Genomic DNA, 22,276 nt, shown 5'->3' with positions numbered 1-22,276 from the left:
AAGCAGGTTTGAGCTACCAGAATTGTTGCTATGACAACAACTCTCGGATGAGTTTTGAAGAATGAAACAATCATGGATATTGTCAAATCATTAATAACCAAATCCAGCTAATTGAGTAATTCACGTAGGAAGAACGAGCCCCTGGAGGAAATTAATAATATTATAACACTAATATTGAAATGGTGAGGCGTTTTAGAATGACCAAAACAACATTTCAGATGTTTTACAATGTGCTCAGCCTGCTGATTTGTCCATTCACACACATTTTCATCATCAAATGATCTTTTATAACAAAATCACATGGCTTTTTTAATGCGCATAGTGGAATTTGTTCGGTAGAAGTGTTTCCATCTTAGTTTATGCTCATCTTTTCTTATCGAACAAAAAGTTTGTGCATTTTCAAACATTTTTGCTCGTCATGGCGTTTCCATTAACCGTTTTTTTATGCGCATCTCCAAAATGTGCAAAAAAAAGGTGCACGGAAACATAGCTAATTAGTCAAAGAGAACAATATCATCCTCAGCCATTCTCAAATCATCCATTAATATTAATACTTCTACTTTTGTTATCATTATTATGACTCTTCTAACTTGTCCCACTGTTATCTCCTCATTATTATTATTATTAGTATTTCTACCATTGTCATAATTCAAATACTTTCTAAGTGATGTTTAACAGGCAAGGGATATTTCACAGTATTTCCTATAATATATTTTCCTTCTGGAGTCTTATTTCTTTTTCTTTGGCAGGAATAAAAGTATGTATTTAAAAGTAATATACATTTAGAAAAGTAATCATTTTTAAAGTACTGGTGCTGGAAACTTGTATAATGTCTTTTAATTTTTATGACAAGTAATGAAAACCCCAAATGCAGTTTTTCAGAAAATTGAATTATTACTTAAGGGCAATACAAAAAAGGATTTTTTAGAAATCTTGGCCAACTGAAAAGTATGAACATGAAAAGTATGAGCATGCACAGCACTCAATACTTAGTTAGGGTTCTTTTTGTCTGAATTACATGGAGTGGCATGGAATCGATCATTCTGTGGCACTGCTCGGGTGTTATGAGAGCCCAGGTTGCTCTGACAGTGATCGTCTGCAATGTTGGCTTTGGCATATCGCATCTTCCTCTTCATGATACCCCATAGATTTTCTATTGGGTTAAGCTCAGACGAGTTTGTTGTCCAATTAAGAACAGGGATGCCATGGTCCTTAAACCAGGAACTGGTAGTTTTGGCACTGTGTGCAGATGCCAAATCCTTTTGGGAAATGAAATCTGCTTCTCCATAAATCTGGCCAGCAGCAGGAAGAGCTCTAAAATGTCCTGATATACAGCTCCTTTGACCTTAGACCTCAGTAAACAAAGTGGATCAACACCAGCAGATGATATGGCAGAACAAACTATCACTGACTGTGGAAACTTTACACTTAATTTAAATTCAACTGTGTGCCTCTCCTCTCTTCCTCCAGACTCTGTGACCCTGATTTCCAAAGGAAATGCTAAATTTACTTTCATCAGAGAATATACGTTTGGAGCACTCCAGTCTGTCTGTTGTTCAAGACTGGCTTGACACAGGGAACGGGACAGCTGAAACCCATGCCTTGCATACATCACTGCCTAGTGATTCTTGAAGCACTGACTCCAGCTGCAGTCCACTCTTTGTGAATATCTCCCACATTTTTGAATGGGTTTTGTTTCACAATTTTCTCCAGGGTGTAATCCCTATTGCTTGTACACTTTTTTCGACCACATCTTTTCCTTCCCTTGACCACATATTTTCCTTCCCTTGACTACTATATTATATGCTGTCATCATGGCAAAGACAAAAAGAACATAGTTATTAGAATTAGATTTTTAAAACAGTTATGTTTAGAAATATGTGTTGATATTTATCAGCACTTTCTTAAAATTTCACAGGAGGGCTAATAATTTTGCCTTCAAGGGTATGTTATGTCTTCAATGCAACTATGGCAAAAAAACAAAAACTATTCAAAACTAAATCTATTAAAAAAAAACTCAAATATACTGTGAATAATTAAAGGTGCAGTAGGTGATCTGCCAAAATGGTAACCGCTTAGCATATTGTGTTTGGACGGCGGGGAGGGACTGTGATTCAAAGCCACACCCCTTGAAATTGCGAGCGCACGCACACCGTGTCAAAACAGCAGACATTCGCCAGTTAGTTAGTGCCAGCGCCGTGCAGGAATTACATTAATTACTTTGCCACACTTACATGCTATTTCAGAGCGAATATTCAGAGTAGCATGGTAAACAGTATAGGGAGGCTGTCATTGCTCAAAAATGACCCAATGTGAATATAAAAGCAACTTCAGCTCAGTAAAGCAGTTAGGCGGAATAGCGCTATTTACTGATGTTTTGTTCTTAAACTAAATATAAATCTGCATTACAGATGCTGTCAAAGGACTTTGTGAAACTGAGAATAATCACATCAATCTTTCACCGGGAGATTTCAGTGGCTGAACAACGTCTGTGCATACAAGTGATTCATAACAACACAATCTAACATAAGCTTAGCCTGACTAAGTTTTAAAACATTACCTGTCTAACAGTGATACTTCAGCCATGGTGTCGTCCTTCCTCCAGCGTGCTAAAGTAACTCCAATACTGATTCAGGTTTTTAAAAGTTTCAATTCAGCATTTGATTTCTCCCTTTCCGTCTCGTGACCGCGCGGCCGCTTTAAGGGCGAATTATACCCGCGCCTGGCTTTACAGTAATCGGCCCGAGCTCGTCTGTCCTTCAGCGCCTCTGGCTCCGACTCGGCATCGGCGAGCGGCCCGTAGCTCGCTCGCGCGCATGCGGTTGTGGTGCAGACGGGCACGCGCTAATGGCGGATCTGCGTGAACACATGCGCAGAAGTCCGAATTTACATATGCTGACTGACAGTCTGACCTGCTTATCGGAATTATGGGACATATCGGTCCGACTCTATTTAATTGGATGAACATTTTTTTGTTTTATGCTTTACCCAGAATATAAAAATACTTATAAACACATTTGGATCATTTACTGTAATCATTACTATTGGACTGTGAAGAGACTTTCAACCAGCACAACAAAAAATGTTTCTGAAGACAATCACCTACTGCACCTTTAAATATATACTGCATGTTCCCATATTGAGTGAACTGTATAACTCAAGCACAATCCCCAGCAGCAGTACATCTCTGAATTACTGTAAACAGCAGGTGACCGTTCTTTCTCAAATCCCTGAAATGAGGGTCAAGCGTGCAAGCATCACGTCTCCTCCCCTCACAGGGGTTTGCATTCTTTAGGCTCGTGCTGTAAATATTGTCACATGTTCGCTACATCCCAGTTCTCAGGGCCACAGTATGCTCCATGACGCCTGAGCGTTTGAAGTCTAAACCCGGCACCCCACATTCTGCTCCGTTTATGATCATATGTGCGCTATTAAACTTGAGTGGCCCCAGGAACAGCAGTCGGGCTCTGCAGCACACATGCAAACCGCATCTTACTCGAATATGATAACATCAGCTCTGGGATGAGAAGTGGAAAGCCCCCCCAAAAAAAGATGCGTCTTAATGTCCATTTTCTAAAGGGCTGAATCAGATCAGTGGTGTGTAGATGCGTGCCATCCTGGGTCGGTGGGGTTGTGTGTCTGGGTATATTCCTAGACGGGATGTGTCTGGGTTCGTGCTTATGTACTTCCTGGCTGGAGTGGGTGCGTCTCTCTGTGTGTGGTGGCCCATGTCTGGTTCGACCTGTGTGGCTCCACATGGGTGGCCAGACAACACACACACAAAACACACACAAAAAAACAGCAACTTACCCATCCTCCTTGCTGTCTGATCCAGGCAGAAATGTGTTTCTTCATGAACTGTAAAAACCAGCTAATGATGTTCTTGATAATCTCCAAGTGGTTCTGAGTCAGAGCCTAGAGGAATGAAAGGTAATTATATTTTACATGTCTGTATTATGAGAAAGAATTTTTGACATAATTGAGGTTCATTTAATTTGTCTCCTTGAGTTTCATTGATCATGAAATGTCATTAGCACTCTGGACTCTTTCCACCTGGTATTATGCGTCATGTGTTGGGATTTCTTGGAGACGCTTCCCTTTTACTTATCTAGACTCTACATGAGCTGAAAGAACGAATCCATGTCACACAGATTAGAAGTGAGCAGGAAATAAAGTGCGTGACAAGGGTGTGTTTTGCAATGCAGTGCAGCAAAGGGTGAATCCATTGTTTTGGTGCACTTTGTGACAAGACATGTCAAAATAAGTGCATGTTAGGTTAGTAGAAGGAGTGTAGGCATTTTTGTAGCTATTGGAATGTATTGAGAAAATAAGCAATAATAGCAATCAGCTTTTTTTTCTGAGTATCTCTGGAATTGGTAGAAAATGGAAAAATATAATGGGGTAGTTCACCCAAAAATGAAAAATCACATTTCAATGAAATTTCTTTAAAAATCTTCAGAAATTCAGCAGCTATTGATGTCCATGTGTAGCAACTACAATACTATGTAAGTCAATGGAGTTTATTTTAACAATCTCAGCCATGGTCCCCAACCCTCAGGCTGTAAATGGGTCCGTGGAGCAATTGGTGCCAGGCCGCACAAGAAATCATTGATTATTTCTGTTTTATTTATTATCTGAGTTTGAATATTTTATTTTGAAAAATCTTTTATGTTGAAAAATAGCCGTATTCTCTTACATCTCGGTCACTTGAGGGCCAAAATGCAACCCATCAGCTAGCAAAATGAGTAAGAAACAGACGTCATTTGCGAAGAAGAAAAGGCCCAGTGAAGGACCCACAAACTGCCTCCGCAACCCATCTGTCAACAAATCAGGTGAATCCAGCATGTCCAGCGGGAAATCACAAAGGATGGTATATCGCATTTTTTCAGTGCACAAGTTTGTTATTACCAATAGACGCACGAGAATGCCGTGAGCGCACGTGGCAAGAACTGCCAGATCAGTTTCATATTTTGTATGGAATATACACATTTCAGTAGATTAATTATCTTTGACAAACACACTGCAGTGCTTTTTCATTTTATCCATAAGTAAAACTTGTATCAGAGTTGCAGCAATGTTTTGTCAGCTTGTCATTCTCTGAGAAAATGGTTAATGGTCGCAATCTACGCAATGTCCCCCCAACTACCCCCCCAGGCCTCTGTAAAATTGTCAAACGTTGACTGGTCCACTGTGATAAAAAGGTTGGGGACCACTTGTCTAAAGCACACAGCTCAGGTGCTCTTAAGGCTAATTCACATTTACTAATTTAAGGACGGCGATGCAGTGGTGCAGTAGGTAGTGCTGTCGCCTCACAGCAAGAAAGTCACTTGTTCGAGCCTCGGCTGGGTCAGTTAGCGTTTCTGTGTGGAGTTTGCATGTTCTCACCGTGTTAGCACTGTCCAAAGATGTGCGGTACAGGTGAATTGAAAATGCAAAATTTTCCAAAGTGTATGAGTGTGAATGAGCGTGTATGGATGTTTCCCAGGGATAGGTTGGGATGCGCTGCATAAAATATATGTTGGATTAGTTGGCGGTTCATTCTGCTGTGGCGACCCTAGATTGATAAAGGGACTAAGCCGAAGAGAAAATTAATGAATGAATAATTTAAGAACGGGAGAAATGGATGGCGCACCCGCTGCATGGTCTAAAACAGCTTATCCTTATTCTCTTTATGAGTTATTGGTGTTTTGGGTATAACATATCTCCTATTCCCTTTAAGAGCAAGCTGTGGTCACACCATGATGCATTTGCTATTTACATGGCAGAACCTGTAAGTGAAAAAACTAAATATTTTACTAGCGAAGAAATGGATTTGCTCATGCACGTGGTTAAAGAGGTACATGTAATGACTATCCATTATAACAGGAGTGTCAAACTAGGATCCAACCCTGCTTAAAAACACTGAAGCTGTGATCACACTGCACTCTTTGTCGCATAGACTTCCATTCATACGCATGTGAATGCGGAAGACCGGAAATGCAAGTTCGTGCGACAAGTTTTGCAGTTCGATGCGTTGCAAAGTTCAAGCTTGGAGAACTCTGACCTGAGAAATCGCATCACATGACTGTGTGAGACCAACTAAAGATCAAAACATGACCTCAAAACATGAAATGTAAAATATGGACCAGTCACTCGCTTTTTTTTAATGTCTAATCATCTTGTTTAATCCTGTCCCTTTTTCATAGCACCATACAACAGAATGTCGCATGCTCAAGCTCTAGTGTAACAGTGGTATTACCTGTAGGTTTCAATCAAGCCTTAAGGACTCAATTAGTTTAATCAGGTGTGTTTTATTGGGGTTGGAACTAAACTATGCAGTACTGAGTTAGACACCCCTGCATTATGACATGAAGGTATTTTTACATTTATGTAGACAATCATAACCTTTTTAATCCTTTACTTTTTAACATCTAAAGAGGTTTGTATGCTGCTGCACATCCCTGTGGGTGCACTCTGAAATCACCTATAGGTGCAAATCACTAATGCACTCTTTAAATAACTTAAAAAACTGCATCCGCTGACTTTAGAACATATTTTAGTTGGTCAATGGTGCTGTCTATTTTAGTAAAAAAATAGAAATGTATCACCTTAACACACCTCCTTTTCAGACCAGCACAGTCATGGGTACTCAAATAGGTGCAGATGCATTTGCTATTTAAGCAACAGGGCACAGGATGTGAAAATAATACCTGCACCGACTAGAAGATTTTTAGATGAAACTGGTTTGTGGTGACTCATAAAATGCAGGTCTACAGCGAGCATAAAAACAAAAACATGTGGCTCCTTATGACACAATAACGTCTCATGAAGTGAAACGATCAGTTTGTACAAGAAACTGCACAATATTGACAATCACTGTTTACATGGACATCCGTAACTAAATTATTTACATTAATTTAAATCCCTCACCACTCATGTAAACAATATGATTAGGTGTTTACATGAGTAGTTCATGACCACGTTTTACATGTTATAGCATATTCGATTAACATAATCAATGCTTCATGTCATTTTGGGTGTTTCATTTTAAATTAGTTGACTTTAACTGCACTTTCACTTTCATTCAGGAGTATTTCATGCATGCCCCGTGACAAACGAGATATTGGATGGGAGTATGAACTGCCTGTCCCAAAATGCGGCAAAAATCCTACACGATAGTAATAGTTTGATTAAGTTGTTTACATGTCTTTACTGCACTTCAATAATGCGACTAAAATCGGCATACTCCACATGTCTTAATCCAATTTCTGTTTAGTTTGATTATGACCAAAAATCGCTGTTTACATGGTAGACATTCAATCAGAGTATTGTCTCAATCATATTAAAATCGGATTATAGGTGTCCATGTAAACATTCTCACTGTTATCTTTAGTTGACAGTCCTGAGCATGTTAACGAAAATCTACAGCTTCATATTGCAGAACGAGGAAAATCTGTGAGAGCCAATCTTTATAATTGACAGGGCCGGCGCATCCAAAGAGGCGACCAAGGCCGCAGGTGACAGAATAGAGAGGGCGGCATCCCCAAAACTACCCTCACCACCTGCGCCCTCAGTTATATCCGCGTCTAGAGCAGCAGAATAGAGAGGGCGGCATCTGCAACACTACCCTCACCACCCGCGCCCTCAGTTATATCCGCATCCAGGGCTGCAGAATAGAGAGGGCGGCATCTGCGACACTACCCTCACCACCCGCGCCCTCAGTTATATCCGCGTCTAGTGCGGTAGAATAGAGGGCGGCGTCCCCGACACTACCCTCACCACCCGCGCCCTCAGTTATATCCGCATCTAGGGCTGCAGAATAGAGAGGGCGGCATCTGCAACACTACCCTCACCACCCGCGCCCTCAGTTATATCCGCATCCAGGGCTGCAGAATAGAGAGGGCGGCATCTGCAACACTACCCTCACCACCCGCGCCCTCAGTTATATCCGCATCTAGGGCTGCAGAATAGAGAGGGCGGCATCTGCAACACTACCCTCACCACCCGCGCCCTCAGTTATATCCGCATCTAGGGCTGCAGAATAGAGAGGGCGGCATCTGCAACACTACCCTCACCACCCGCACCCTCAGTTATATCCGCATCTAGGGCTGCAGAATAGAGAGGGCGGCATCGGCAACACTACCCTCACCACCCGCGCCCTCAGTTATATCCGCATCTAGGGCTGCAGAATAGAGAGGGCGGCATCGGCAACACTACCCTCACCACCCACGCCCTCAGTTATATCCGCGTCTAGGGCTGCAGAATAGAGAGGGCGGCATCTGCAACACTACCCTCACCACCCGCGCCCTCAGTTATATCCGCATCTAGGGCTGCAGAATAGAGAGGGCGGCATCTGCAACACTACCCTCACCACCCTCGCCCTCAGTTATATCCGCATCTAGGGCTGCAGAATAGAGAGGGCGGCATCTGCAACACTACCCTCACCACCCGCACCCTCAGTTATATCCGCATCTAGGGCTGCAGAATAGAGAGGGCGGCATCGGCAACACTACCCTCACCACCCACGCCCTCAGTTATATCCGCGTCTAGGGCTGCAGAATAGAGAGGGCGGCATCTGCAACACTACCCTCACCACCCGCGCCCTCAGTTATATCCGCGTCTAGGGCTGCAGAATAGAGAGGGCGGCATCTGCAACACTACCCTCACCACCCGCACCCTCAGTTATATCCGCGTCTAGTGCGGTGGAATAGAGGGCGGCGTCCCCGACACTACCCTCACCACCCGCGCCCTCAGTTATATCCGCGTCTAGTGCGGTAGAATAGAGGGCGGCGTCCCCGACACTACCCTCACCACCCGCGCCCTCAGTTATATCCGCGTCTAGGGCTGCAGAATAGAGAGGGCGGCATCTGCAACACTACCCTCACCACCCGTGCCCTCAGTTATATCTGCGTCTAGTGCGGTAGAAGAGAGAGGGAGGCATCCCCGACACTACCCTCACCACCCGCACCCTTAGGTATATCTACATCTAGGGCGAATAGAGAATAGAATAGAGAGGGTGGCGTCCGCGACAACTCCCTCAATCCCGCGCCCTCAGTTATATCCGCGTCTAGGGTGGCAGAATACAGAGGGCGACATCCGCATAGAGCTGAGGGCGGCATGACCATCCTTTGCCTTGAGCGGCAGTTCATCTAGCTCCTGCCCTGATAATTAAGATCAAACATGTGAACTTAAAGAATTATAACCCCAATGAAGCGCCAAGGACTGCAGTTTCAGTTAAAAAACCTTATTTAATGTTGTCTTAGATGGCCTGAGGGTAAACAAATTAACAGCTCGATCTAATTTAGGTGAACTATCCCTTTAGTACCAGGTGTACAGTGTGGCTAAATTATTATTAATGACAGCATTCAAACATGAAACATAATTAACACAAAAACCTTGTTTAAAAGTGAAAGATAGAAATGGCAAACTAGTTTTTTTTTTTACCTGGAAAATGAGCCTATAAGCGAGGTGAAACAGAGCCACCACACGTCCCCAGTTAATGCCATCATCAAAAATGCTTCTGGCCACAGTCATGAAGACGTCCTGAGCGCAGTTTGACTGAACGGTGCTGATGAGACTGTTAGGGGAAAGGAAAGATTTACATGTGTTATTACAGGCTACTCAAACTTCATAAAGACCTATAATTCGTTTTCAAAGTAAATCATTACCTTGTTTTAAACCAGTGTCTCTCAACCACGTTCCTGGAGGACCACCAGCACTGCATGTTTTGGATGTCTCCTTTGTCTGTCACACCCATTAGATGTCTTTCAGTCTCTCTGCTAATGAGCTGATGATCTAAACCAGGTGTTTGGTTATGGAGACATGGAAAAAATTGCTGGTGGTCCTCCAGGAACATGGTTGAGAAACACTGTTCAAGATTGTACACCATGTCTACACAATCCTGGTTAGTCAGTTTTAGATGTCTCATTATATCCATATAAACGCAGTCTTAAAGGTAATATTTGCATATTTATGAGATTAGTAGCAATAAATGGACAACTACTGTACACATCTAGCATGAAGAGTCTTTAATAGCTGTTTTGTCCAGAACTGTTTGTTAAAGTATTCTGTAACATACAGCTTAAATTAGTTTCCTTTCCACACACTAGTCATTTTTTTTTACCTCAGACACTGAAACTAAACCCAGCCTAAAAGCATCTTTGACTGAAAAAGCACATAAATGTTTAATGAGGTAAAGACTGGAGAGGTCTATGATTGGTAGTTTGTAGCTAAACACAGTGTATTACCTAGGGATTGTAATTTGGGATTAATTTTGGTGCTCTTTGGCACCTAAAGCAGGGTTTCTTTAACTTTAAGGTTAAAAAATGACCCAGCAATAAATGACGTTTGACAAAAATATCCTTTTAAAGTATAAGTAACACCTAAAAACGGTATGATGGGGTTGGTACCTTCTCTGCCTATTCAAAAACATTTCCAGATTAAGGGTTCCATTTTAAATATCAATGCACAAAGTCTAAAAATATATTATAATAAAAATAATAATCTATAATTTTGACCATACCATTTGCCAAAAATATACCAATGCATCATAAAACTGGTTTTGTGGTCCAGGATCACAAATAACATTTATCATTATCTGAAATTTGCTGCAATGTCAGGCAAATTTATTATTATTTTTTCTCATTATCCACAGCCATATCACCCTGAAGCCCAAGACTGGTTACTCACTGAAGCTACTATAAGCAGGGCTGAGCCTGGTCAGTACCTGCATGGGAGACCACATGGTAAAACTAGGTTGCTAATGGAAGTGGTGTTAGTGAGGCCAGCAGGGAATGCTCAACCTGCTGTGTAAGGCCTAATGCCCCAGTATAGTGAAGGGGATACTAAACTATCGGTAGCGATATGTGTTTTTTCCTCCATCAGACCTTACCCATCATGGCCTCCCAATAATCCCCATCCACCGAACTTGCTCCAATCACTCCAATCTTTCCACTTTACCAATAGGTGGTATGTGGTGAGCACACTTATGCCGTTCTCCTGTAGCTTCCCTCACATCATCCATGTGGATAATACATATTATACACTGTAAAACCCACCAGTCAACTTTATCAAATGAAATGAGTGTAGTTAACTCAAAATTGACCACTCATTTCAAAAGAGTTTGGAACTCAGTGTTGAAGGTAATGAGTTAATTATATACCTCATCAACTTAAATGGAGTAAGTTCACAGTACTCATAGTTTTTTTAACTCAAATGGTTTGTAGCAATCGGTTTCCCCAAAAGGTTTGAGTTGCCTTAACTTATTGGGTTTTACAGTACTCAGCTGGTTTAAGTTCTCTTCATTTGTTGGGTATTCCTGTGCTCAAATTGCTTCGTTTACTCAAATGGATAAAGTTCACAGTATTCATTAGGATTAGCTTTTGAACTTAAATTGGTTTGTTGCAATCGGTTTCCTCAAATGGTTCGAGTTACCTTAACATTTTGGGTTTTAGAGTGTAGGAAAATAGGTGGTCTTAAAAGAATTATTTCACCCAAAAATAGGGTTGTAACAATATACCGGTATGACGGTTTACCACGATTTGAACGTGCACGATTATCATACCATGAACAATTGCATATCAACGGTTTTAACCCTTAAAGACCGAGACAGCCGCATTATTATTATATAATATAAAAATTACATAAAAATAAGCATTGCTCTTAAATGTTTAATAACTTTTGATCCGCTGATCCGATTCATACAATTCAAAGATTGGCATAAAGAAGAGAATCTCAGCTTTCCAGTGATGTATCACATAACATTCGCGGACTTTCAGAGGCTCCGGAATCAGTGCGGTTACGTCATCAACATTTGACAACGCTGATTTGACAAAGAAACGCTCGTCACTGTGTCTCCGGACAAATCAGACATGATACATTGATGCATTGTCCCTCCTCCATGCACAGATTGGTTCAACCTCGCTATATCACAACCAATAAGCATAGGTTTCGCTTTTGTTTGTGGACCAAGCTTTTTGAACAACACGGAATGAGAGAAAGGCATACATTTATGCGCGGCTAAATAAAACGCAAAAAAAAAAAAAGTTTTGCATGAAATAATTCTCATACTAAGTACTTTTGCATGCACAGCAGCACAGAAACATGACAAAACAGTGACAGCAAAGACGAACTGCTGCTCTTGCTGTTTTCAAAAGACGCAAATGAAGATGCAGCTGTTTGTCTGCATTGCATACAACCACAGCCATATCCATGCTGGCACATAAAACCTAAGGATGTTCCATATTGAATCTAGTTTCGTTATGTAACTATTTATAGTATAGTAAATATTTATATCTATTTTTTACTGAGGATTTGCACCATGTTTATTTGGACTTTATTTGGACTTTGACACATTATTTATTATTTTCTTATTTTTATTTGTTCATTGTAAGTGGTGTTGTTTATAGTAACTAAAAATATATTATTTGGAAAAAGTCAAATTTGCTTCACTGTTCTATTATTTTGTAACATTTGTAACATACCGTATACCGTGAAACCGTCAAACCGTGGTATTGTTTTAGACGATTATCATACCGTGAAAAATTCATACCGTTACAACCCTACCCAAAAATGAAGATTGCACCATGATTTACAACACTTCCTAGTCACTTCCTCTTACTTGGTTTACGAGACACCACTGTTAAACCCAAAAAAGTTTATTAAACTTATTAAAATTCATTAGAATTACAGATTACAGATACAAATACATTTGACTTAAGGTGGGTCTTCTTTGGTGTTGTACTTCTAATTTGCGACTGCTGTTTTGTATTCTGTGCTTCCGGCAGAAAATAGTGTCTTGTGAGGAAGCTAGAGGAAGTGACAATTAAAATATAAAAATAATTTAAAAAATGGATATTTTGTTTACATAAATGCACCAATTTGTTACAGAAGGCCTTCATTCACCCTGCTGAGCTGTGTGCAGCGTGTTTTACAATGGATATATGCGCTGTGTTGAACTTCTTTTGGACTGAAGACATTTAACACCTGCTGACTGCCATTCTAAAGCTTGGAAGATCAAAATAACTCTGGATGAATTCATCAGAAAGAAGGAAGCCAGATACAAATAGAATGCCTTGAGGGTGAGTAAATCATGAGGTAATCTTCATTTCAGTGTGAACTACCCCTATAATATCAAGCAGGTTGAGAGCAACTGGATTAGACACTTTGTGCATTTAAAAAAAAACATACTGTTGAAGCTCAGCATTCTTGTTAAGGTCGTCAGCTATCTTCAAAAGCTGATCTACAACTTCTTTGATTTGAGGATCCTCTTCATCCTGAGGTCTTCCTCCGAGAGTCTCGTGACTCACGTGAATGTTTGGATCATCTATAGTAGCTTGCTGAATAACGTACCTTTACATGAAAGCAAAGCACAGAAACAGTAAGATAAATGCAGTCATTTACAGGGTTTCCACTCTTCCATGAACACCAGATTCAAGAACCATTGTAGTGCCTTGAAAGTGCTTACTTTACTTAACATTTCACTTAATATTTCACATTACACCTAATATTTACATTACACAGAGAATTTTCTTTTAGAAATGTACCATTTTAAATAGTCTGATATCATTTTTATTTAACGACATGTCTGCAAAGACAGATATTTTTAAGGCAAAAAACATTTCATTAATAATTATATAAGTAAAAAACAAACAAATGAATAAACTGATAAATCTGATATGATGTATTACGTTAATATATATAGGCCTGTCACAATAAGGAATTTTTGTTGTGCGATATATTGTCACAGGAATTGTTGCGATAAGCGATGTTGCTGTCATTTTAGAAGGGATGTCAGAAATCAGGCCCAATCATGCAGTTTCAGACTCCATCGGAATTGAATGTTTCCTCCCGATCAGGACTCTTATACATATATATATATATATATATATATATATATATATATATATATATATATATATATATATATATATATATATATATATATTTATATATATTTATATATATATATATATATATATATATATATATATATATATATATATATATATATATATTAGGGCGGTAAAAATTTGCACATGATTATTTTGAAATATTTAATTCAGCCTTGGGCAGCAGAAAAGTGAGCGAATCCCCCGGTCCTCACTTTCATCCGCGAACCGGTCACTTTCTTTTTAATTTTCGGATTGAGGGCGGCATGACTGCGGTTTGCCTAGTGCGCCAGCTCAGCTTGCTCTGGCCCTGTGTGTGTTTAGCATGCAAAGAAATGTGGATAAGACCAAGGACCTGCTTTTTGAAGGAAAGTTTCAGTATAAAACAATTAATGTCGCATCACCAGGCTATTTCAGGCGTTTCATGTTTAATCTTTAGACTAAAACTGCAGTTCAGCAGTTCACTTTCATTCAGCATATTTTCATTCAGGATGTTTTTTGTTTTTTTTTAAAGATTTATTTTTGGCCTTTTTGCCTTTATTAGATAGGATAGTATTGAGACAGGAAGCGAAGTGGGAGAGAGAGGGGGTAGGGTAGGGAAATGTCGTCGAGCCAGGATTCGAACTCGCGACGCGCTATTGCACCATATGTCGGCACGCTAACCACTAGGCTATTGCACCGACCATTCAGGATGTTTTAATGGAATTTAATACCGCATAGTGAATGGAGAGAAAAACCTCCACATTTCAGGACTCGTGTGATCCTTTAAGGTAATCAAAAATCGCTGCTTACGTGGTCAACTCTTAATCAGTATTATCTTAATCATAAAAGTGGAGTATTGGTGTCCATGGAAATGAAAGTACCAGATGATGTCCCAAGCTGTCAAAGACAGCCCATTTCTCTGCCTTTAAGCTGCGTCATGAGCCCTCAAATGTTTCATTAAGTTTGACTTGTTTCCCCCCTACATGCAACTTTTGTAAAGCTTCTGCTTCACGTTGTTGTGTCAGGATCCTTGCTTGTACAATACAGCCATACTTTAGAACGCTTAGTTTAAGCAAATTTGATGAACGCGATCATGCGTGTTGATGAATCACCGCTCACCGGGTGCACTGTACTGTGCGCATTGACGGCACGTGTTGTCTGTGTGTGTGTGTGTGTGTGTGTGTGTGTGTGTGTGTGTGTGTGTAGTTAACTTAGAATCCAACATGGAAATCATTTTTGTTTGTTATTGACATTGATTGTTTTGAAATTCATGGTACTTACATGCCTGTATTTTTATTTCTGTAATAAATACGGCGTTTCGTGATTAATCATGATTAATTACAAAAAAAGTGTAACCCGTCTATAGTTATGCGGTGACACAGAGTTAGACCTCTTACTTGACTTCACACAGAAACAGCAACGCGTGCGGCATGACATCACTTTGTTGCAGAGACGTTGTTGGTTAAATGCCAGCAATAGAACACGGAAGCAGCTTGATTTTATATTCAATCTTTTTATATTTACTGTTGCACTAAAGTCCAAAAGTGAAGAATTTATGTTAGTTATTACTTGATTCTGTTCAAGCTACCTCACAGAAGTGCTCTGTTTTTTAAGAGTTGTTGAATGGTAAAATAAGGTGAATTAAGTAAAACATAAGGAACATCCTGGATCTGTTTCTTTGCTCTTCTTTATTCTTTTAAATGTATTATAGAAGTATCGGATCGAGTTTCGGTAGATACTCAAAATCAAAAGACTAATTCTGATGCCATCACTTTACTGTGAATTGATAACCAGGACATATTTAAAGTCTGTTCACCATTCCAAGTCTATAAAAAATTTGCATTTTAACCAACAATAGAACTACACATATGCCTAATATTATTATTCATGTTTTTACCATATGTTTGAGAACACCAATAATAATAGCCTACTCATATTACCTTTATTTTACATCTACAGAATCGAGAGAAAATTGTAACTCAAAAAAAAAAAAAAAATCAAGATTCTCAATTCAGCCAGAATCATGCAGCCCTAATAGTATATAGTGTGTTTCCTTCAATTATTTTAAAATCAAGTAATGCACCTTTCATTCAAAAATCTCTCACTTGTAATATGTGAGCATATTTACTGTACAAAACCTATCAGTGATCTATAAGGACTAAAAAATAAAATAAAAAAATAAAAACCCTACATTCTGTTTTGACAGCAGCACATACAATTAAAGAAATAACACCACAAGCACTTTTATTTTAAATGTAATTGAAGCACTTTTATGGAGCTACGTTTCCAGTCTGGTACTTTACAGTGTGGTAACCCTGTAATCAAACAAATACAAAAATGATAAATGCGGAAGTGAAGATCACATGAGCTTACCCTCTAAGTAGAACAGCACTCTGCTCAATGATCGCATCGTCTACCACATCTGAAATAAGCAAGAAAATGCTGAGAGTTAACAATGTTGGGTCCAGTTATTTTTAAAAGTTATTTATATTACAATCTTAATTTTTTTTCCTTTAAAAAATAGCGCAAATATATCATAACATTTACTTGCCTATGTTTCCTATGTTCATAACACATATGCATGTTGAACAATGAACTTCATAACTAGTGTTGGGTAAAGTTACTTTTAAAAGTAATATATTACAATCTTAAATCTTTATCTTAAAAAAGATAGCATATATACAGTTGAAGTAAGAATTATTAGCCCCCCTTTGAATTTTTTTGTTTCTTTTTTTTTTTTATATTTCACAAAAGATGTTTAACAGATTCAGGAAATTTTCGCAGTATGTTTGATAAATTTTTTTCTTCTGGAGAAAGTCTTATTTGTTTCATTTTGACTACACTAAAAGCAGTTTTTAATTTTTTAAACACCATTTTATGGTCAAAATTATTAGCCCCTTTAGGCAATTTTTTTTTAGTCTACAGAACAAACCATTGTTATACAATAAGTTGCCTAATTACCCTAACCTGCCTAGTTAAGCTAATTAACCTAGTTAAGCCTTAAAATGTCACTTTAAGCTGTATAGAAGTGTCTTAAAAATATCTAGTCAAATATTATTTACTGTCATCATTGCAAAGATAAAATAAATGAGTTATTATAGATGAGTTATTAAAACTATTGTTTGGAAATGTGTTGAAAAAATATTCTCTCTGTTGACTAGAAATTGGGGAAATAAATAAATAGGAGGCTAATAATTAAGGGGGCTAATAATAATAATGACTATAAAACATTATAAACATATACTTGCATATGCATTACTTTCCTTGAAAAGAAACTAAGGAACACATTTAATATATTACTTTTAAAAGTACACTGTTCATAACATAAGCATTTTAAAACAGGATGAGGTCAAAGTACAGGAAGCAATCTTTGTATTCCTGGGTGTGATAATGGGGTGAGATGGCACTATAACTGCGGTGAACAGTGACCTCTATTGGGAAGAACTTCCTGTTTTGATACAGGCTGCTTTACAAGATAGGTAGAGGCATTGGCTTATGTGAAAGTTTGCGGTGTAACCAACTTTATTTGGCCCGGTTTTCTGTTCTCAAATTTTGAAATATATCAAAATTTAATACATACAGTACATAAATTGACAAATAGTGTGCGTTTATGTGTGAATATGTGCATAAATTTAAAACATGCTGTGATTTAGACCTTTTTCTTTTTAAGTGATGTTTGCAGACATGTTTAAATTCATTTTTAGACAGCACAACTAACACAATGTTTTAACTTCAGATTAGTCCATTTATTCATCAGAAGTCGCCACAGTGGAATGAACCGCCAACTTATCCAGCATATATTTTACACAGCGGATGCCATTTAAGCTGAAACCCAGTACTGGTTTGGTTGTTTTTCAGGCAAACAGACATTTTCTGGAGGATTAAAATTACCTAAACAACAACATTTGTACTGTGAAATGCTATTAGACCTTTAAATAATAAAGAAAATGTTAATATTTCACTCACACCCATACATAACAATTTCGGTAAAGCATGATTAATGTAATTCATGACTGAATAAACACATTTTCAACAACATTTTATATATTTTGAAGGTATTATTTTTAAACTAATTCCAAAATAACTGGGTATTTTATTGTCACACTTTGCAATTTATTGCCTAAAATGTCTTACATTGCTAGTTATTTTTAAAAATGCTTTTAAATAAAATGTTCACCTAAAATACCAAATTAAAAGCTAAAATAAACAAATGTAAATATTTTTCTCACATCCATACACTGTAAAAAATATATGATCAATTAGTCCAGACAGCATTTGTTTCAGGTCATTGTAACTTGTTAAACTAAGTTAATCATGTTCTATGTTAATTTCATAAGTTATGCAAGCTGTCAGTTTAACATAAATAAAAGTTCAATAGACTCATAAGGTTCATTTGATTCAGCTTAAAAATTTGAGGCAACTAGGATTTTTTTTACAGTGCACCGAAGAAATTCAGTAAAGCATGATAATTGTATTCTGTGACTGATTAAACACATCTTTAGACACATTTTATATATTTTGATGGTTTTATTTATAAACTAATTACAATAAAACTAGGTATTTTATGGTCACAATTTACTTTTTACTCCCTGAAATGTCTTACATTAGTAATTATTGAATTGCTTTAAAATAAAGTTCACCTAAAATACAAATTAAAAGAAACAAAGGTTAATATTTCACTCACACTCATACCTAACAAATTCAGTAAAGCACGACTGACGTAATTCGTGAATGAATAAACACATTTTTAACAACATGTCATATATTTTGAAGGTATTATTTTTAAACTAATTACAAAAAACTGGGTATTTTATTGTCACACTTTAATGTTTATCCCCTAAAATGTCTTACATTGCAAATTATTGAATTGATTTAAAATATCGACCTAAAATACAAAATTAAAATTTGTTGCCCTCTACCGGCAGTATATGCAATTTGAGATGGTACTAAAAAGACAGAAAAGGCCACACAGTGAAAAAAAATCCTGGTTGCCCTAAATTTTTAAGCTGAATCACAGGCCTGTAGCCAGCCTATTAAAAAAGGTTGCACTTTTTTTCGCTGAAAAAAACCATCTGCAGTTATTCGAGGTTCAAATACTGCATTTTATTGATTTATTTATTTAATTATATTTAAAAATAATGCAATATTTACAAAGGCTCTGAGCCTAGCTAGGCTGGTCAAGCTGGTTTTAGCTGATCAGACTGACCATGCTAGAAATGGCTGGGAATCAGCCTGGAAATAGCCAAAACCCCTCTAAAACCAGGCTGGTCGACCAGCTAAAACCAGCCAACCCGTCTAGACTGGTTTAAGCTGTTTTTTTTTCAGTAGGGATAGAGGCCAAATTCTGGACTTTGTTAGAAGGGGGGGGTCTTTCGAACCACCCGATCCCTATTAAACTGAATTAAAACAGCTTGCATAACTTATAAAATTAAGTTGGAACATGGTTAACTTAGTTTAATAAGTTACAATGAACTAAAACATATGCTGTCATAACTACTTGATCGTGTCTTTTTGTACAGTGCGTACATTGCCAAATTTCCCACAGCTATTTTCATCAGTGTTGCCAACTTAGCTATTTTGTTGCTAGATTTAGCAACTTTTCATACTACCCTAGCAATGTTTTTTTTAAACAGCACATAGCAACAAATTTAGCCATTTTTAACATTCATTTGGCTACTTTTAGCGATTTTTAAAAAATGACTCAAAAAATGAGCTTAAATTGTTTTTCATAAGTGTTAATTTCCTGATATCTGTTAACATGTATGATTGTGGGTAATTTAGCAAGCAATAATTTCCAATAGTGCTATAATTGTTGTCACTTTCACAAATGTGTTAATTTCACAAGTTAAAAATAAGTACACAAGCTGTGATTGTTTAAAAGAATGTAACTGTTCATTATCAGTGTTATATTTAAAAATAATTAAAATAAAAAAAATTTGTATTACTTTTATTTATATATAACTATATATTTCATACAAATCTAAAGGGACATATTTCCAATAATGTTTTTGCTGAGATGGCCAGTCAGTTTGAGAAAACTTTTCTTGTATATTACATAAAGAGGTAGTTTTAAGTTGCGATTACGCAACCGTCATCACGCAAAATAATGTGTTAATAGGAACCTATTTATTGTGCATCTAGATGTAAAGCTTTAATATAATATAATACACACCGCCTCAGAGAGTAGAGACATGATGGTCTTACGCTTGACAGATACTACGTAATGACGTTTTTTTTTTTTTTTTTTCGAATTTTGCATATTAATTTTTTTCTTTTTTTTAATTAAAGAATGCAAATATACAACCACAATCAGGAGATCGATATAAGAGACATACAAAGGAGAAAAATACAAATTACATTAGTTGCAGAAAAAGAAAAAAAAGAGATTAACAAAACAAAGGAAGGGGTGAATAAATTACAATTGTATAAAAGTGTATGAAATTAAATTAAGAGCATTGGGAAAGCGTTCTACCTTAAATCAAGGCAACAGTTCTTCATATAGAACCAGGAATCTGACACATTTTTTTTGTTTTTACATATATGGAAAGATTTCAGCAGTGAGTCAACTTCAATCAGAAAATGTAAAAAAGTAGGGACTGAACACTGAAGCCATGCATTTTTGTTTATGTATTAATAAACTATATAAAAAAGATAAATTCTTTAGATTTATGTGAAGATTCTGAGTAATACTACGTAATGACGTCACTAATATGCAAGTTAGTGTGTGACGTCATCTGGTAACATTTAGCTACTTTTTGGGCAGGCTTGAGCTACTTTTCAATGGAAATAGTTGGCAACACTGATTTTCATTACAAAAAGCATACGCCCATGATACGTCAGAGTCAAATAGGCTATGACAACACAATCATATAACAAAAGACAAGAAGAGGATTAACACACACTTAATAACGAGACACTTCTAACATAAACTCATATATAGCTGTAAATAGCCATATAGGCCTACTATCAAAAGTATGTCGCTCATTCTAGCATTCAAAGGCCCGGCGAAGTGAGGAAGTCTTGGACACCGTGGTGGACTTCACGTCACGTCAGAGAGAGCCCGCGCAATGTAGCTCGAACTTAAACTTACCTTCACCACCTGTAGCTCCCTTTAACTCATTTTCGTCTGTCGTCTCTCCATTCTTCCCATCTGCCATGGTTTAATTCAGTGCTAATACCGGTATGATAGCTTGCTAACTAAGTTAGCCAGAGCAGCCTAACTATCTCTGAATCTGCTAAATCCACAGTTTCCAACGCAATACAACATAATATAGTCACGTTATTGACTCTTGTAGTTATAGCTCCTTTACAGAAGCACCGTTAGACCGATACAACTCTTACACTGAAGTACCCAGTCGTGGAGAAGTTTTAGGAGCAATCCATAGGAACGTACGCGTCCGGGGAAATAACGCGGAAATGGAGATGACTGACGGCCGCTGTGCGCAGAATCGTGCCAAAAATGCCTCACAGCACCAGCATGAGTCCGTTATTTCAGACACCAAACACACGTTTAATCATGGGTCCTTCTTCATTTTATAAAATTTATTTTAGTGCTTAGTAAATACGAAGCAGCAAGATGTAAAACAACAACTAGACAAACACGCACTCATGCATAATAGACGAAATGTGCTTAAATATGCATGGGAATGTCACGTACTGTAAATAAGAAAGAGAGGTTATTTAATACTATCAATGATAATACTAAAATAATGCTAGTTTCACAAACACGAAGTGTGTAATTATTTATTTATTAATAGTTTTCGTTCATTTGAATTCTTTGGAATGCTATTTATTTTATATTGTTTCCCTTCATTCATGTACTGGACAGGGGATATATTTGCAGTAATACTTCTTAATATTCATATATAATTTCATAGCGTCCTCAAGTAAGATGATTTTATGCATTAATCTCATTATGTAACGTACAAAATTCACCACAAGATGTCACTATCAGACAGCAACACAATTCTGCTGGCGAACAACGACAAGTGGTACTCACTGCTGCACTGCTGAGTCACATGGGCAGAGCTGAGCTCCATATATATATATATATATATATATATATATATATATATATATATATATATATATATATATATATATATATATATATATATATATATATATATATATATAAAGTTTTATAAAAAAAAAATCATGATTTTTTATTATTATTCTGTTCACCAAGGTGGCATTTACTAAATGTAAAAAATTGTTAAATATTCATTTACAAAATAATATCGGCTTACTTATTGTATGTTGTTTCATATGAAATGATTACTCCAGTCATTATTGCTTTTATTACTATTACCATTATTATTATTATTATTATTATTATTATTATTATTAATAATAAATATAATAATATTAGAGTGATTTCTGAATGATCATACGTCTGAAGAATGGAGTAATGACGCTGAATATTC

The 22,276-nt window shown here is 37.4% G+C and overlaps 2 protein-coding genes across 15 annotated transcripts in view; one reads left to right on the top strand and one right to left on the bottom strand.

Annotated features, from left to right (window-relative positions):
* The window catches only part of zgc:153993, a 23,653-nt gene extending 2,477 nt beyond the window's left edge, over positions 1–21,176 (bottom strand). Inside the window, 5 exon segments of the mRNA NM_001076585.1 lie at positions 3,811–3,915; positions 9,424–9,556; positions 13,168–13,329; positions 16,224–16,272; positions 20,941–21,176. Of these exon segments, the coding sequence (NP_001070053.1) occupies positions 3,811–3,915; positions 9,424–9,556; positions 13,168–13,329; positions 16,224–16,272; positions 20,941–21,007 (516 nt within the window). The 5' untranslated portion in view covers positions 21,008–21,176.
* Positions 1–22,276, top strand: part of ano1a (anoctamin 1, calcium activated chloride channel a) — a 330,549-nt gene that overhangs the window by 156,142 nt on the left and 152,131 nt on the right. For 8 of the 14 annotated variants that reach the window (XM_073906384.1, XM_073906379.1, XM_073906380.1 and 5 more), the window contains one exon: positions 12,868–13,058. The exons of the other annotated variants lie outside the window; for them this stretch is intronic. The gene's annotated coding sequence lies outside the window, so the exon portion shown is untranslated. The remainder of the gene's footprint in view (positions 1–12,867; positions 13,059–22,276) is intronic. 14 annotated transcript variants of the gene reach the window in all.

Source organism: Danio rerio, chromosome 7 (genome assembly GCF_049306965.1).
Source record: "Danio rerio strain Tuebingen ecotype United States chromosome 7, GRCz12tu, whole genome shotgun sequence".
NCBI lineage: Eukaryota > Metazoa > Chordata > Actinopteri > Cypriniformes > Danionidae > Danio > Danio rerio.
The sequence above is the reverse complement of the archived record's forward strand: the minus strand, read 5'-3'. Positions and strand labels throughout refer to the sequence as shown.